Source organism: Pagrus major, chromosome 21 (assembly GCF_040436345.1).
Source record: "Pagrus major chromosome 21, Pma_NU_1.0".
Classification (NCBI taxonomy): Eukaryota; Metazoa; Chordata; class Actinopteri; order Spariformes; family Sparidae; genus Pagrus; species Pagrus major.
The window spans coordinates 13,698,194-13,714,153 of NC_133235.1; the positions used below are offsets into that span (position 1 = coordinate 13,698,194).

At 39.4% G+C, this 15,960-nt stretch overlaps 1 protein-coding gene and 2 non-coding genes across 3 annotated transcripts; 2 read left to right on the top strand and 1 right to left on the bottom strand.

Annotated features, from left to right (window-relative positions):
- Nucleotides 1-1,009: 1,009 nt before the first annotated feature.
- LOC141017405 (ceramide synthase 2-like) lies at nucleotides 1,010-9,115 on the bottom strand. The gene is made up of 11 exons (XM_073492109.1): nucleotides 8,978-9,115; nucleotides 8,150-8,320; nucleotides 6,885-7,002; nucleotides 4,831-4,949; nucleotides 4,641-4,698; nucleotides 4,430-4,480; nucleotides 3,729-3,821; nucleotides 3,320-3,448; nucleotides 2,356-2,465; nucleotides 2,075-2,228; nucleotides 1,010-1,937 (listed from the first exon to the last, which is right to left on the bottom strand). The coding sequence occupies exons 2-11, from the start codon at nucleotides 8,314-8,316 to the stop codon at nucleotides 1,719-1,721; spliced, it is 1,218 nt and encodes a 405-aa protein (XP_073348210.1). The 5' UTR covers nucleotides 8,317-8,320; nucleotides 8,978-9,115; the 3' UTR covers nucleotides 1,010-1,718.
- On the top strand, nucleotides 1,399-1,471 carry trnar-ccu (transfer RNA arginine (anticodon CCU)). Its single transcript has one exon. It is a non-coding gene; the product is annotated as a tRNA-Arg (tRNA).
- trnam-cau (transfer RNA methionine (anticodon CAU)) lies at nucleotides 4,204-4,275 on the top strand. The gene has a single exon. It is a non-coding gene; the product is annotated as a tRNA-Met (tRNA).
- Nucleotides 9,116-15,960: the final 6,845 nt, after the last annotated feature.

Consider the following 15,960-nt stretch of genomic DNA (forward strand, 5'->3'; position numbering starts at 1 on the left):
GGAGCCAAATGTGGCCCTCTAATAACCTCATTCTGGACCTTTAATCAGCTTGTTATGAGGCTAATTAGCCCATTCATTAGTTATGTCTGTTGCTTAGCAAAAAAAAATACTAGATAGATAGATAGATAGCTTTATTAATCCCCGGGGGTTATCATAGCAGCGGGTACATTTAAATACAAGTATAATCAAAATACAAGGGCAAATGTAGAAACAATAAAATACTATATACAATAAAATGCTTAAGTAGCTATACAATAAAATAAGAGGTAGTAAAGTAAAATAGAATAAAATAAAATAAAATAAAATACTGAGGCATAAAAGGTAAGAGGTGTGAGAGGATAAGGTGCAGTATTTACAGTTATAACAATTTAAAGCGCATTATTTTAGTGTTATGATTTTGTGTTATAAAGTCTGATGGCACCAGGAAGGAACGATTTCCTGTGCCGTTCCTTTAGGCAGCGGGGTCGAATGAGTCTGTGGCTGAAGCTGCTCTTAAGCTTGTCCAGAGTTTTGTGGAGGGGGTGAGAGGCATTGTCCATGATTACCAGCAGTTTTGCCAACATCCTGTCCTCCGCCACCTCCTCCAGGGTGAAAAGCTTAGAGCCAACAAAATCAAGCCAAATCAAGCTGACAACCTACCAACCTTTTCTGTATTTTTTTTTTTTTACAATTGTGCATTGTTTTAAAACATTTCCTTAAGCTTTAATGGATGTAAAAGTCTGGCCCCTCAGCACTTCACTTTTTTACGATCTGGGCCTTTGACAAAAGAAGTTGAATAGGCCTGTTATAGAGCTTGATTTCAGTCTGTGGTTGTGCATGATGTAGACACAATTAATCTAAATGCCCAAAAAAACAAACAAACAAACATGCTAAACCTGCACAGTTTCATTTTATAAACAGCAAAGTTGTTAAAGTTAAAGCCCTAACAGGTTTCGTTCTAAAGCAATGAACAACATATGAGGATTAAGACGATTACAATGTCTTAAATCATCACAAGAGACAAACAGAAAAGTAAAATGATGTCTTTATTTTCTGCATTTAAATATTTACTGCATGTTGTGAAACAATTTCATTATTTAACAAAATTTTAAAAAACACTTCTCTACTCTCACTGTCTCTACTGGGTCTTACATTATCCACCTAGTTAATATTTTAGTCATAATCTCTTTATTGTTTTCATACATGTGCTTTGTGAGCTTGCTGAATGACAAACATTGTAAACAGTCTGCAGTGTGGGCTACAACAAAAACAAACATCAGGCAGGCACTGAACACTTTCCTGATTCCCTGATTTTACTTCACACAACCATCGCTGTCCATAGATTTTTATAATAGCATCATTGTCATGACCACCGCTGGACAATGAGTCGGAGAAAATGGCTTTCTGCCAGATTCAGAAGCCCCAGTGGCCTAATGGATAAGGCACTGGCCTCCTAAGCCAGGGATTGTGGGTTCGAGTCCCATCTGGGGTGATTAGCAGAGTGGCGCAGCGGAAGCGTGCTGGGCCCATAACCCAGAGGTCGATAGATCGAAACTATCCTCTGCTAAATACGTTTTTTACAAAGACTAACGGCTCAACTCTAATGCTTTACTTCTCTAATCCCACTCTCAAGAAGAAGTGAAGCACAGTGGCGGGGAAGAGGTAAATGAACATCCATCACATCCATCCAGTATCACTCAGTTTCGAGACTATATGTAATGTACGTAATCATCAAGACGTTATTGAGCTTTCCGCATTCTGTCGGCTACAGACGCCCTGTGATTGGTCAAGTTATTGAGGACACAACTATTGGTCAGCATAGAGAGTTTGGAGTTCAGGGTGTCTTTACTTTTCTCCCAACAATAATCTCCTCCTTGATCCACACCGTCCTCTCCTCCTTTCTCGTCTTCTTCCTCTTCAACCTCACTCTCTTCTTCGCTGCGTTCATCCTTTTCCATCTGCAGACAGAAGCAGATACAGGGTGTAAAGTATAGGTATAATCTAATCTTGGATATTAAAACTAAGAACATGAAAGCTACTATGCAAGGACATTAGATGCCCTGTGGTTAGTTTCAGCTGTGCTATTGATTCTCACCTTGCCTTTCAGGAACTTATAAACCATGCGCAAGATTAAACCAGCCCAGAAGATATGAAGGGCCTGCAGCACCATCAGCAGCACGTTGAAGAAGTAGTAGCCGGCAAAAGGTTCAAACACCTCCATGGACAGCACCAGAGTGGTATGGATGATCCTGTAAATTATCAAATAATTGGAGCGATGTTGAAAAGGGTGTTCCTGACAAGAGTTACCCGTGCTGCATTAAGTAGTTAAACATTTTATCTGCACCAAAGGAAAAACATCTCAAGGGTGAGCCTTACTTGCTGGGGAAAATCACCAGTCGAGTCACGAGGAAGACTACAGCAAACACAACGAACAGTGTGTCACACGTTCTCCTCCAGCCAGCGCCGTAGTTGAACATCTTGGCAGACTGCAAAGACGCCAATCAAATGAATTGATCAAAAGCAAACTCATCACACTGAATTAAACGTTATGATTATGAGAGAAGAGTTGACGGGATCAGGATAACAGATAACGGAAAACATGTCTTCAACAGGGGAAAATAAACATGGTCCTAACAATGTGCTTATAAAATGTTATCAGCATCATTTGTAAATTATCATTGTTGTCTTTGCTGTTGTGATTTCCACTCACATGTCTTACTGAGCGCACGGAACCAGCACAACTTTTAAAAATACTCTTTGTTTCTCATGTACAGTCCTTTGTATTATACAGGTGATCAAAAGTCCCCTCGGGCTACTAAAGCACATTCAGCTATCCGGACTCAGTCACAGGATTACAGACAGAGATCTCACCATAGATTTTCTAAGAACAGCCTCAAGCACAGAATGAACATCTGACTGAACTTTACAACATTTCTACGGTTAGTTCGCCTCACTTTGTTAGGCCTACACAGTGGCAGAAAAGAGGCCAATCTGGAGGTCAATCTATGGGGACGTGCCCTGAAGAGATTAATTATATTTGTCAAGTCTCCTGTGCTTGTGTGGCCCCCAGAGACAATGGCCTCTTAATGTACAAGTTGTCCTTTTGAGTCCCATCAAGATAACATGAAAGAAGCATAGCCTACAAACTTGATAAAATAATTCCAACGCATTAATGACTTAAAGGAAAAGCCTCACAGATTTTTTTCAATGACAGTTAGAAACACAAAATGTGCTGTGTAATCTTTCAAGACAGCCAGTACTTTAAGTGCTGTGAAGGAAATTAAAAATTCCACTGTGGACATAATACTGGACTAATTTATCCTAGAGTATGTGAGATTACCTCGAGCAGGATGTCAGAGGAGTCATGAAGCAGCATCACCAAGGTGCCGATGCGAATGTAGTTAGCGCAGTAGGAGAAACTGAGCAGGAAGATGGTGGCCAAATGGTGAATCACCTGTTCTTTAAAATCCTGGCAAAGCAAACAGAAGCAGAGTGCTCAGTGAAGCAAAATGACCATGCGTCAACAGAAGAATTTAAATTCCTGCTACAATAGTCACTTATTAACCATGTGTTAAGTGAAGTTTCTCATTAAAGCAGAAGTGCAGGCCATCAAGCATGAAATATGACCAGCTGAAGCAGGCTAATAACCTCTATGTCCTTATCTAAAGGGTGCAGTCGTTTAGAAACTCAGGATTGAATCTGTTGTGTTTATTATTCTTTTACAAATGAATGAATGTCGAGCTCCTCACCTTCCTCTTGACGTCCACAGAGATCCGGAGGAGCAGAGAGCCGTAAAAACCCAACTCTAGCATGTAGTACCAGTAATGAGCTCTCTCCATGGGCTGTGGATGCAAACATTATTCAAAGGTTAAGAAAAGTGATTCATAAACACCTGGACATTTGGTTGGCACTGAAATGGAGCCAGATCAGTTAACACCGGTTCACAACAGAGGAACAGCTGGAAAAATGTCATGATTTTAACGATCAGGAATTAATTGACTTTAGGTTTTGGGTTAGACAAAACAAGACATATGGAGACCTTGGGCTTTGTAAGACTGCAAGAGGACTTTTCACTTTTCTATGATGTTTGATGGACCAAACAATTAGTCTGCAGTGTAGGCTGCAATGAAGAGCATCAGATTCCCTGATATTGTATTTCACACAGACTACCATCTCCGCCAATAGAGGATGAAAACAAAACATCAGCGGCCTCACAGACAATCTAGCAGAGTGGCGCAGCGGAAGCGTGCTGGGCCCATAACCCAGAGGTCGATGGATCGAAACCATCCTCTGCTATAACTACATCATGGTTGATCTTTATAAAGAAAATTAATGTCTTTGGAGTTCCAATCTTTTTCCTTCCAACTCAGATTTCAGCCAGACTGAAACTGAACACATGTAACAGAATCCACATACAAATGTAAAAGTGAAAGAAGACACACACACACACCTGAACTGGGTATTTCCTCCAACATTCGCTGCGGTCCCAGAACCAAGGTCTCTGTAAAGATCATATGTTAAGTCTAAAGCTGTAGAAATGCACAACATACTTAACTACAGTAATTATTGGATTATTTTTACTGACAGAAATATGTTTTAGCAACAATAGTAGTGTTTTTCTTTTTACTATGTTAGTTCTATAAAACTTTCTGGAAACTCACATCAAACAAGCAGGCCAATCCTGCAATGAAGGCTGTGAAGTAGAAAAAGAACCTCCACCTGGAAGAAAAACAACTGAGATCAGACATTTTGAACATTGAGTTTTTGCAGTGGGTTGTGAAGGAAGTGTTCTTGAGGGGAGTCATGTGAAAACTGAACAATGAATGGGCAGAGGAGAGAGAAAGTACTTACGCAGCCTCAGCAAACTTCTTGGTTTGACAGGGCCGATCTTGGTTCCTGCGAAGCCTGAACCAGGTCTCGATCTGCCTCTGGGTTTTGCCACACAGCGACATCAAACTAACTATTTCACTCTGAAACAATAAAGGATGGAGAGAAATTGATAAAATGGAGCATAATTATTATACTGTAATGTAACAGGCCGAAAGGAGGAAATGACAGAAGGGAGAAAGAGATAAGAGGCAGTGAATGTTAATCTTTCCACTAAATGGACAGTGGTGTTAAGTTACTCCCAAACTATTGTTGTAGCAAAAAAGTGGAAGCTGAATAAGTGAAGTAATCTTCGGCCCTACTGCAAGGTTCACTAAAGCTCAAGGTGAAATTATTTTTATCATCATATCATAATATCTTGAGATAACAAAGTATTTTTTCTTGTGATAACAAACGGCCAAACAAATGGCCTAGAGTTAACGAGAAAATTTATGAGGAGGACACTTCCTCATGACATTCCTCAGAGTGGACCACTACACTGTTCTGTGGGCTGGGTTTTGGGAGTTCAAAGCAAACCATATTATCTTTTTATGAACTTTTACCATTTGAATATTTTACCTATTGTTTTGATATAAGGGTTTTTACATTATGGTTACTGTAAGGGACAGGTAAAACAATAGTGTTGTTATGTAATACTTGTTTCCACGCAGACTTTTGGAGCGAAAAAAAAGTGGCTAGAGTGTTTGTTATGCCAAGTTTGTAAATTTGTGACAGATATTATAACAATGTAAGCAGCTAAAAAAGACTACAACCTCTCGTTGGCACAGTTGAAAGAAACTACCCCCATTTATGTTGACACTGCATGCATATGGCAAGGACAATCTAATAAACAGAAATTAGGTAATAGGAGGGAACGACCTTTTGTTCACTAACTAAGGGTTAAATAATCTTGTTTTACTAAATGAAAAAAAAAACATACACAGAAAATGTCTTTAGTGAAATGTCAACTGCCTTCACTGAGCATTGTGTTTTTATTGTAATACCTAAAAAATAAAACATAGTTATGAATATTAGATTACATTTCTGCCCTAAAATCCTACACACTGGGCATGGCGACTAATAACAAATAAACTACAACATAACATATTTAAACATTAAAACTAAACTGAACAAACCCACTCTGGAAACTAACTGAAACTACACTGAATTCAAAACAGAAATGCAAATGCAAAGCAAAAACAAAACTAGCGACCATCTTGCGATGGGATCACACCAGCCGCACACCCCTCAACATGTTGATGTTCTGATCCGTGACCACTCAGTTTCTCAGTTCAGTTGCTCAATTACTACATGAGTACTAAGCAGTCATGGGTCCGATGACACCCATCTTTGAACTCTGTTTTTATTTTTTATCTCAACTACACTTCTGTATAGCTTTGTGACTGTATCTTGCGTTGACAAAATTTTAGCGCAGACAGACAGGCATATAAACACCTGGCAAAATACTCAAGCTGCTTCTGAATTAGCTCCCACTCCAGAGCCACGTTTTACCAAGATGACACACACAACCACACACAGACTCACAAGGTGAAAACACTACGACACTATAGTAACTCTGCCCTACGGGTGTTGATGATCATCTGCAGGTCTTATACAAACAGGCATGTGGGGATCAATTATATTCTTTATTCTACATCATATTCTTTCTTTCTTTATTTCTCTTTCTATTTATACATAGACAGAGGAAGCAAATATTAATAATCTTCTTGCAGCATTTGATCCAAAAGCTGAGAGAGAGTAATGAGTGTGTAACGTCTGTAAATATGGTGTGTTTTCCCCCAGGCTGAGTTTTCCAGGAACAAGGATGTGTTACCATCACAACCCTCATGTTCCTTTGTGCTGCTTACTCAGATCATCATTACCAAACTAACAAGAGGACATCAGTGCTTCAAATGATCATTTGTGAAAGTTGAAACCTCTCATCTTGATCCTCTTTCAGTTTGCTCAGACAACTTCCTCCAGATCAAACCAAAATATGCAACAAATCGAGCTGAACTGCGCACACTTTTCAGACCAACCTGCGTCGGCTGTCTGCTCTGCTGGGTGTAAAAAGACTCCAGCTTCGGGGAGGGGGCAGCATGCACATGCACTCTGTTCTGCACCCCCAAACATCTGCCCATGGGTGGGGCAAAAAACCTGAGGAGAAGGAAGACAAAAGACTCTGACAAATGATATCATAACACCTCCTGTGAGACAGTCAGGGTGCCAGCCTGGGGTTGTTTGGCCATACGTAATGTACATAATATGCCTTTAAACAGTCAGTCAAAAGCAAACACTTAAGAAATGGGATAAGTAGAGGCTATATTGTATATACAATGTAGCTGTTACAACAGATAACTGAGCAGTGTGTGTGTGGACATGTAGGCTTACCACTAAGCTTAACACATTTGTATGTGGGATAAGATAACATTTTGTTGATTCACAGGAGGGAAATTTAGCTTTACAGCAAAGTAGAAACAGGATACATAAAATATCAAGAAAAATATACATTAACTTGCTCAAAACAGGGTGCAAAAATGTTGTGTGATTGAAAAACCAATAGTATATATAGATAATAAATATAATCAAGCAGAACATAAAAAATAACATAAACATAATATGTACTGTTTATATAAATATATAGCTATTATAAAAAAGATGAGATAACAGATGACATCAGAAAAACATAGCAGAGTGTAGAAGAATAATATGACATAATTTTAACTAAGGAGCCATTTGATTTCACTAACTGTTCACACCTGGATGTTACAACAGTGAACTCACTGGAGACATAATCAACCAATGAAAAACCCTGAGTGTATCTGTGTGTGTGTGTTTGTGTTTGTGTGTGTGTGAGAGAGAGAGAGAGAGAGAGAGAGAGAGAGAGAGAGAGAGAGTGAGAGACAAAAAGTGCCTATGAGGCTTGTTTGCACTCATAACAAGCTCCCTGCAACATCCATTCTGTCTTTTCTACCTACAGTTTCTCTTTTAGGGATGTTTTCAAGCTCACCTCTATGTGTTTGATTGGACTTTGGAAATAGAGTTTCGAACTGAAAATCTTCACATCAAAAAAAGGTAGAATTTACGATGACTTTCATTAAAAAATCCAGTGACATTAATTTTCTCTATTGTGATAAAAACGTCAGCTCATTGTTTGTTAAACTAGGAACGTAGGTTATTAATTCAGATCAGGCGTGATAAGTGTTTTTTGTCAAAGCCACACAGACAACATAGGCCCCACCTGTATGACCTACAATCCCACCCAAACACATGGACAGGAACAAAGAGAGCAGGTGTGTTTTACCTCTCAAACGCACAGCGCAGGGCCACAAATCCCAGTGCGAGGGGCAGAGCTATGAGAAGGTCTTGGGGTAGGGGTCGGTCAGAGTCTGCCAGCTGTTCCATGTCTCTCCAGGTCACACCTGGAGGAAGCCAGTAGTCCTGCCTCCATACGTCAGGCAGCAGGTCCATTCTGCTGTGGATGTGAAGAAAAAATCTAAACATGGTGAAGATGATTATTTATAACAGAGGTTTCCATATAGTTAAATTGTTGTTCTTGTACTGTACCAGTCAAGTAAGCATTGAGTAGAGTGGGACCTCTGAATCACTTATTATGATTATGTGTATTGTTTACTAGCAGGGGTAGGAAGGGTGGCGTGTCACATGATGGAGAAATAAAAAGAGGAATACTGTGCTTGTGTATGATAAACATCCTGAAAGCTATTATGAGCAATATGGTGTAATACTTCTGGTATCTGTCTCTTCCTCAACCACAAAAATACCATCAAAACAGGAATAGGCCCACTATTACAAAGTAAGTATAAGCAATACATTAAGTTTAACATCACACCATTTAGGAACATTACCCAGTCTGTGTTTAAAAACATTCATAAATGTAGTTCAGAAAGCTCCGAAACAAAAAGATAGATTATAGATAAACACCGTAACTATAGAGTACCACAAATAAACTGTACAAGTCCATACAGGAAGACGCACATATTATATATCTGTCTCTATCTGTCGAAAACCAGCCTTAAAACAAACAGCAGTGAAGTGTATCCATCTCCACGGTGAAACACACCAAGTTGTAGTTAAACTGTTGAAAGAAACGTGCTGCCGGACGGACACTCACCTGGCAGCAGCTCTGTGGAAATGATGAAACTGGTCAATCCTGAGGTCAGAAGAATAAAATCCACCTTAAACTGTAGCTGTGTGTGTCAGCCTGACTCCGGCGGGCGATGCGCCTCGGTGCCGCTGTATCCCAAAGCCTCGCGCAGAGGAGAAGAGCCGTTCAGTCGTCACGGCTCACCTGTCAAGTTAGACCGGATGACGACAAGCTGAGGCTACTAATGTCAAAATAATGGTGTTTTAATTCATGAAATAGATATTTAACCAGCCAAATCAGCAGTATATCTACCAGCTTTTCAAAACAAATTCGCTTTGATCAACTTTAACAGACGTTGTTCCACAATAATGCACAATAATCTACAATAATTGCTAATAGACGTACCTTTATTCTGAAAGCTTCCGGTTCTTCCTGTCTTTTGCTAGCAGTTTGATGTAACTTGACGGTGAGCGGCTAATGAAACACCTGGGGCGTCTCCTCTTCATAACCCATTAACTCAGCAGGGTTAACAAAGGAGACACTGGGCTATAGGACTCTTCTGTACAGTTTACAGTGTGTAATTACAACAGCTGAAACAGTCTGGGCTGAAGCTGGCGTTATATTAGCCCTGTAACTAACTAACTCTAAACATGAATATATCAAGTTAACATATTTTGTTTCACTGTATACCATCAGGTCTCTTAAGTTGGCTAGCTGATGTAAAACCAAAACAGTTAGCGTTACAGCTTGTTCTCATCTTCAGGTGTCACTTTTGAAAGAGGAAGTAACATATTCCTCCTTTTACAAATGAAAAGTTCAAAGCCACTGTGGAGTTTTGCTGCTGCAGCCTCGCTTGGTCTTGTTTGGGCTGTAGCATGTGGCTAATGCTAGCTAAGCTTAGCAAACTTCTGTGTTGGCCAACAGACACTGATTTCATGACCCCTGTCAAGCATGTAGCATTAACCCGTAAAAGCTAGCCTACTTCTGGCAACAGTGAGCCTTTCAGTCAATGTACATCTTTAAACTTAAATGTGTAGTTTTGGGGAAGAAAGTCAAACTCAGAATTGCAATATTTACAATAATAATGAAGTAATAATACAAACTAGAAATCTTTCTTTTTTCCATAACTGAATAAACAAGCTGTTCTCAGAGGAAAATAAGGTCCCAAAGAACACTGTTTGAAGCTAGAAAGGTGGCAGGGTCCACCAAATATAAACAAAGTTAAACAGTGTGAAATTGTGTTGTCATTTAAGGTCAGTTTGTTTATTCAGTCATGAAGTTTATTTTGTATGTTTAAGCATAAGAAATAAGTCAATGAAGATCTTTCTATTCGGATTGATTTTCCCCCCAAAACTACATAGTGTGCCTTTAAGTTGACATGATGTGCAGCAATACTTGACATAAATGGTTGACTAAACAAAGCCCGTGTGGGCCTCTTATGTAATTACATTTAAAAGAATATACAGTGGCACAGCCTGGGGTTGAAGCTAAACCATTACGGAAACTCCTATATCTCATTACATTTCCTCATCTTCTACTAGAGGTTGAAGGCTATTTGCTATCTATGTGCTTATTCTCTAAATAGTATATCTTATTACATTTATTTTACTCCATTGTAGGTTGTACTCATGACAGACTTCTCCTTGGTTACCACTGTCTACAAAAGCTCATGACACCCAGAGCAACTATCCCGGACACTTCCAGGACTTCATAGTTTGAAGGTAAACACTCCTGTGTCTGACTGCTTAATACAAACTCTAGTGGCACACACCCCCTTTAAACACACACACACACACACACACACACACACACACACACACACACACACACACACACACACAGTGAGGTACACACTTATTCTCAAGTCATGTCATCACAGACACACTGTGGTCCTCACACCATCCTCCTCCTCAGCCAACACTCAGATGATGGTATTGTGACAGGGGGAGATAAGCAGGCCGTCTGCTGATAACATCACTACTATTATGCAGATGGACTCTTCTTTTTGTCATGCACATCAGTCAGGATCACAGCTGTGTTATGTCTTGAGCGTCGGTGTATTATTCAGTTGTATATACGTAAACTGTGTGATGAAGTGTGTGTGTGCTGGTAGAGAGAGTTTGTGTACGTTTTACACCAGACAAACATGATTTGCATGTGTGTGTGGGCTTTTTTTTAAACTTCTGTTTGTATTTGTGTGTGTTGTGTTTGTGTGTGGGGGGTTGTGTGTACCAGTGTGTTTCTGTGTGTGATGGAGTCACATTACCAGAAAATTAGCCTGTGCACATTCAGAAGGGTATTTGCATACTGTGTGCACCTGCCACGTCTGTATGTTCGTGAACTGAGGCAGAGACACAGAGGTCTTGTTTCAGCACATGAAATATGAGAGAGCTTATCAAATCAGCTGAGCCGCCCACACCAGCCATCACAGAAACAGACTTTTTTATTCAAAAGTATGGTGCAAAAGTCTTTTTCATGTCTTGTAAAATTTGATTAGCGATATACAACTACTAAGATTTGGAGTAGGATTACTTTTACGCCCTCCACGTTGGAAGTGTCACACATGGTAGCACAGAACAATTTCTGCCATGCACGTGAAGCCCGGGGGCATGTTTTCCTTTGATCCAGCCTTATTTCCATATCTGTGTGCACGTGCACGTGTGGGTATGTGTGTGTGCATGTGTGTGTATACAGTATGTGAGAGGGTGATGGGAACTGAGTGCCTTTGTTGTTTTATCAAGGAAGGGAATTGTCAGAATCCACTGAAGCAAAATCTGTCCTGTTAATTGTCGGACTAATGAGATGGGGGTGTTACACTGTGCTTCCAACCATCTGTTGGAGTCTGATAGACTGTAGAGAGCTGTTATAGTCTAGTTACCAAAGTCTGGCTGTGCACTGTTTGTGCTTTATCACCACAAATAACTTGCCCTTCTTCCTGCCAGTGGAAAAAAACATTAACATTATAATTAAGGTTTCTGTGCTTCATGTAGCATTAAGTGCACAAAGTGTTGAAAGCTCTTAGCAGTCCAGCCAAATTGTAATGCTCTTAGGTTGTTAAAGGGTAACTCAACCAATTTTACACATTAAAGTGTGTTTACAGGTCTTGGGGAGTAGCACTGCATGTATGAAAAAAGTTATATACAGCCTTTTGTGGCTCCAGAGGAAACTGGCTCCAGTGATGTCACTCAGTGGCTAAATTGGGTAATGTAGGCGCCAGGTTTAAAAAAAAAAAAAAGTCACTTCTATAAGACTGTTGAACTCATCAAGGACAGTTTAAAGCAAATGATCAAAATGATACCGCAGAACATATACAAGATATAAAGAAGAACATGTAAGAGTTTATTTTTATGCCACGTGTTGTTCCTGGTGCCTACATTACCCACAATGCAACTTCACTGGAGGCAATTTATCAGAGGAGTACCTTCCGAGATTGGTGACCATGTTCACCATCTAAGCTTAGCGTGTTAGCGTGGTAACTTTTGCTAATTAGGACTATACACAATGTACGGCTGAGGCTGATGGGAATGTCATTATCCTGCAGGTATTTGATAATAATCAAAGCAACGGAAGAGTTACAATTCTGACCAGATGATGGTGCTAGATGAAAAGTCACAAAAGTTATTACAGTTCATCCTGAAGGGAAACAAGAATCAACAAAATTTAATGAGCATCTCGCCAATAATTGTTAAGACATTAAAAGACGTCAACCCCACGATGGAGCAACAGGAATTCATTGTCTTCACATGAATGTCTGTGCAAAGTTTTATGACAATCCACCGAGATTTCACAGGATAAGAGAAGACTTGAACCTGCTGGTTCTGCTGGAAGTCAAGTCACCAAAGTCATTAGGATTCCTCCTCTGTCAGTCCATCCAGAATTTTAAAAAGTTTCAGTCTGGAGCAAAGTGTTGGACCAGCTGACAGGCTGACATTGAGCTCCCTCTGGCCTTGAATATGTGTTGATCTTTCTTTTTAAACAGTAAAATACTCTGTATTAGCTAATGTAAGATAATGTAAGATAATATCAGAACAACCGTCAGTATAGTAGTTGATCACTTAACTGACTAACAACTAAGTAAAGGATTGAATGAATGTGTCCTTTCAGCTTAATATGTGTTTCCTCATAGTGTAGAAGCACATTTGAGCACTGACAGATCACTGTGATCAGTGGACTGTTGGACTTTGTCGCCCAGTGCTAATGTTTCATGAAGGGCTTTTAAGAAAATTTCAAAATATCAAGGTATATGTCATACATCGTGATATGGCCTAAAAATATTGTGATTGGCTTTTCTCATGTCTGGATTAGAATATCCACATGTGAAAACATGGCAAATGAAATCTTCACATGTGAATTCCCCATTTTTACACATTTTCACATGTGATCTAAAATCTAATCTAAAAATATTGAAAATAAACAATGAACAAATGTGAAAACAACAACATGTGTGTGTGATCATCCAGTCTGTGGCTTGTTTTTTCTTGTACACTGCCCTCTAGTGAAAAAACACCTGCACTACACATCACTCCACGAATACATCTTTGGCTTTTCTGTGCCAGAGTTTAAAGTGACATTTCACTCCAAAATTAAAAAGTCATAGTTTCCTCTAACTTGTAGAGAGATTTATCTGTCTTCATTGTTTTGGTGTAAGTTGCAGAGTTTTGGAGATATCAGCCATAGATATGTCTGCCTTCTCTTGAATATATTGGAACTTGATGGCACTTGTCTTGTGGTGTTCAAAGCTTAGAAAAATTAAGTTAACAGAACTGTCTCTTTCCAGAAATCATGACCCAGTTAGTCAAGATAATCCACAGACCTTGTTGAAAAGAGTTAAATGTAGACTATTTTCTTTCTGTCAGACTACAAAGGAAGTGGGCATCTACTCATGGATGAAAAGCTTATCTTTCTTTTTCTTTTCTATTTTTCTTTTTTTTTTAGGGTGGCAGAATTTCCAAACATTAGTACAACACAGTTAAAACACACACCCTTTTGATTTCCCAACATACAAAAGCCATTAAAAAACATGAGGTAAGACCTAAACCTTAGAAACCAAACTGACGTTTTTCCTCTCGTTTTGACTTTTTATTTGAAACACATGTTTACTGTTTGATTGTATCAAAAGTCATTGTGGTGAGATGAGTTTCACTTCTGGGAGATTCTGAAGTTTGGTTCAGCTGTGCAGAAAGAAAAACACTTCAGGACAGATTTCTCTCAAGTTATTACACATAGATGATTGTTGAGTTCCTGACTTAATGAATTCATCTTCAATAAGTCAGTGTGATTATAGATGACACCTGTATTATTCTAATAATAACATTGAAGAAGTTGATATTTACCTTTTAAATGATAGAGTTCACACTTGCTTTCATCCTCCCACCTCCTCTCCACTCCTCCTCCACCTCCTCTCCTCCTCAACTCATCTTGCTAAAAGACAAATAGATGACAAAAGGAGCTGTAGTTAAAAAACAATCAAGTTAATAAATGATTTGTTATCACTACATGAAGTGTGAAATACTTACATTTTCCATATAAGAGTTCAAACTACATATTGCCCTCCCACCTCCTCTCCTCTCCTCCTCCACCTCGTCTCATCTCATCTCATCTCCTCTCATCTCATCTCCTTTCGTTTAGGTTTAGGTAAGGTCAAAACAGATGATTATAGATGACACCTGTATTATTCTGATAATAACATTGAAGAAGTTGATATTTACCTTTTAAATGATAGAGTTCACACTTGCTTTCGTCCTCCCACCTCTTCTCCTCTCCTTCTCCACCTCCTCTCCTTTCCTCCTTCTCCACCTCCTGTCCTCTCCTCCCTCTGAAAGACAGCTGGAGAATAAGGGGAGTTAAAGTCAAAAGAGATGATTATAAATGACACGTGTATTATTCTGATAATAACGTTGAAGAAGTTTATATTTACCTTTTTAAATGAGAGTTCATACTTGCATTGGCCCTCCCACCTCCACTCCACTCCTCCTCCACCTCCTCTCCTCTCCTCCTCCACCCCTCCTCAATTCATCTTGCTAAAAGACAAATAGATGACAAAAGGAACTGTAGTTAAAAAAGAATCAAGTTAATAAATGATTTGTTATCACTACATGAAGTGTGAAATTAAGAAATAAAGTGATACTTACATTTTCCATTTAAGAGTTCAAACTACATATTGCCCTCCCACCTCCTCTCCTCTCCTCCTCCACCTCGTCTCATCTCGTCTCCTCTCATCTCCTCTCCTCTCATTTCATCTCGTCTCCTTTCGTTTAAGTTTAGTTAAGGTCAAAACAGGTGATTAAAGATGACACCTGTATTATTATTGCTTTCGTCCTCCCAGAGAAGGAGAGGAGGTGGAGAAGGAGAGGAGTCTCCTCTCATTCTCCTCCTCCACCTCCTCTCATTCTCCTCCTCCACCTCCTGTCCTCTCCTCCCTCTGAAAGACAACTGGAGAATAAGGGGAGTTGAAGTCAAAAGAGATGATTATAAATGACACGTGTATTATTCTGATAATAACATTGAAGAAGTTTATATTTACCTTTTCAATAAGAGAGTTTATATTTGCTGTTTCCCTCCTCTCCTCTCCTCTCCTCTCCTCTCCTCCCCCACCTCCTCTCTCAAAAAGACAAATAAAGACAAGTGGAGTTGCAGTGAAACATTTCAGAAACCAAATCAGCAGATCATTTATTTATGACATTCTTGTGATAACATCATTACAAAGATGATTTTAAAAGTGATTTATCTTTTAAATGAGAGTTCATACTTGCATTGGCCCTCCCACCTCCTCTCCTCTCCTCTCCTCCTCACCTCCTCTCGCTAAAAGACAAATAGATGACAAAAGGAGTTGTAGTTTAAAAAATCAAGTTAATACGTTATTTGTTAATCACTACATCAAGTGTGAAATTAAGAAATAAAGTGATACTTACATTTTCCACATAAGAGTTCAAACTACATATTGCCCTCCCACATCCTCTCCACTCCACCACCTCTCCACTCCTCCTCTACCTCCTCTCCTCTCCTCTCCT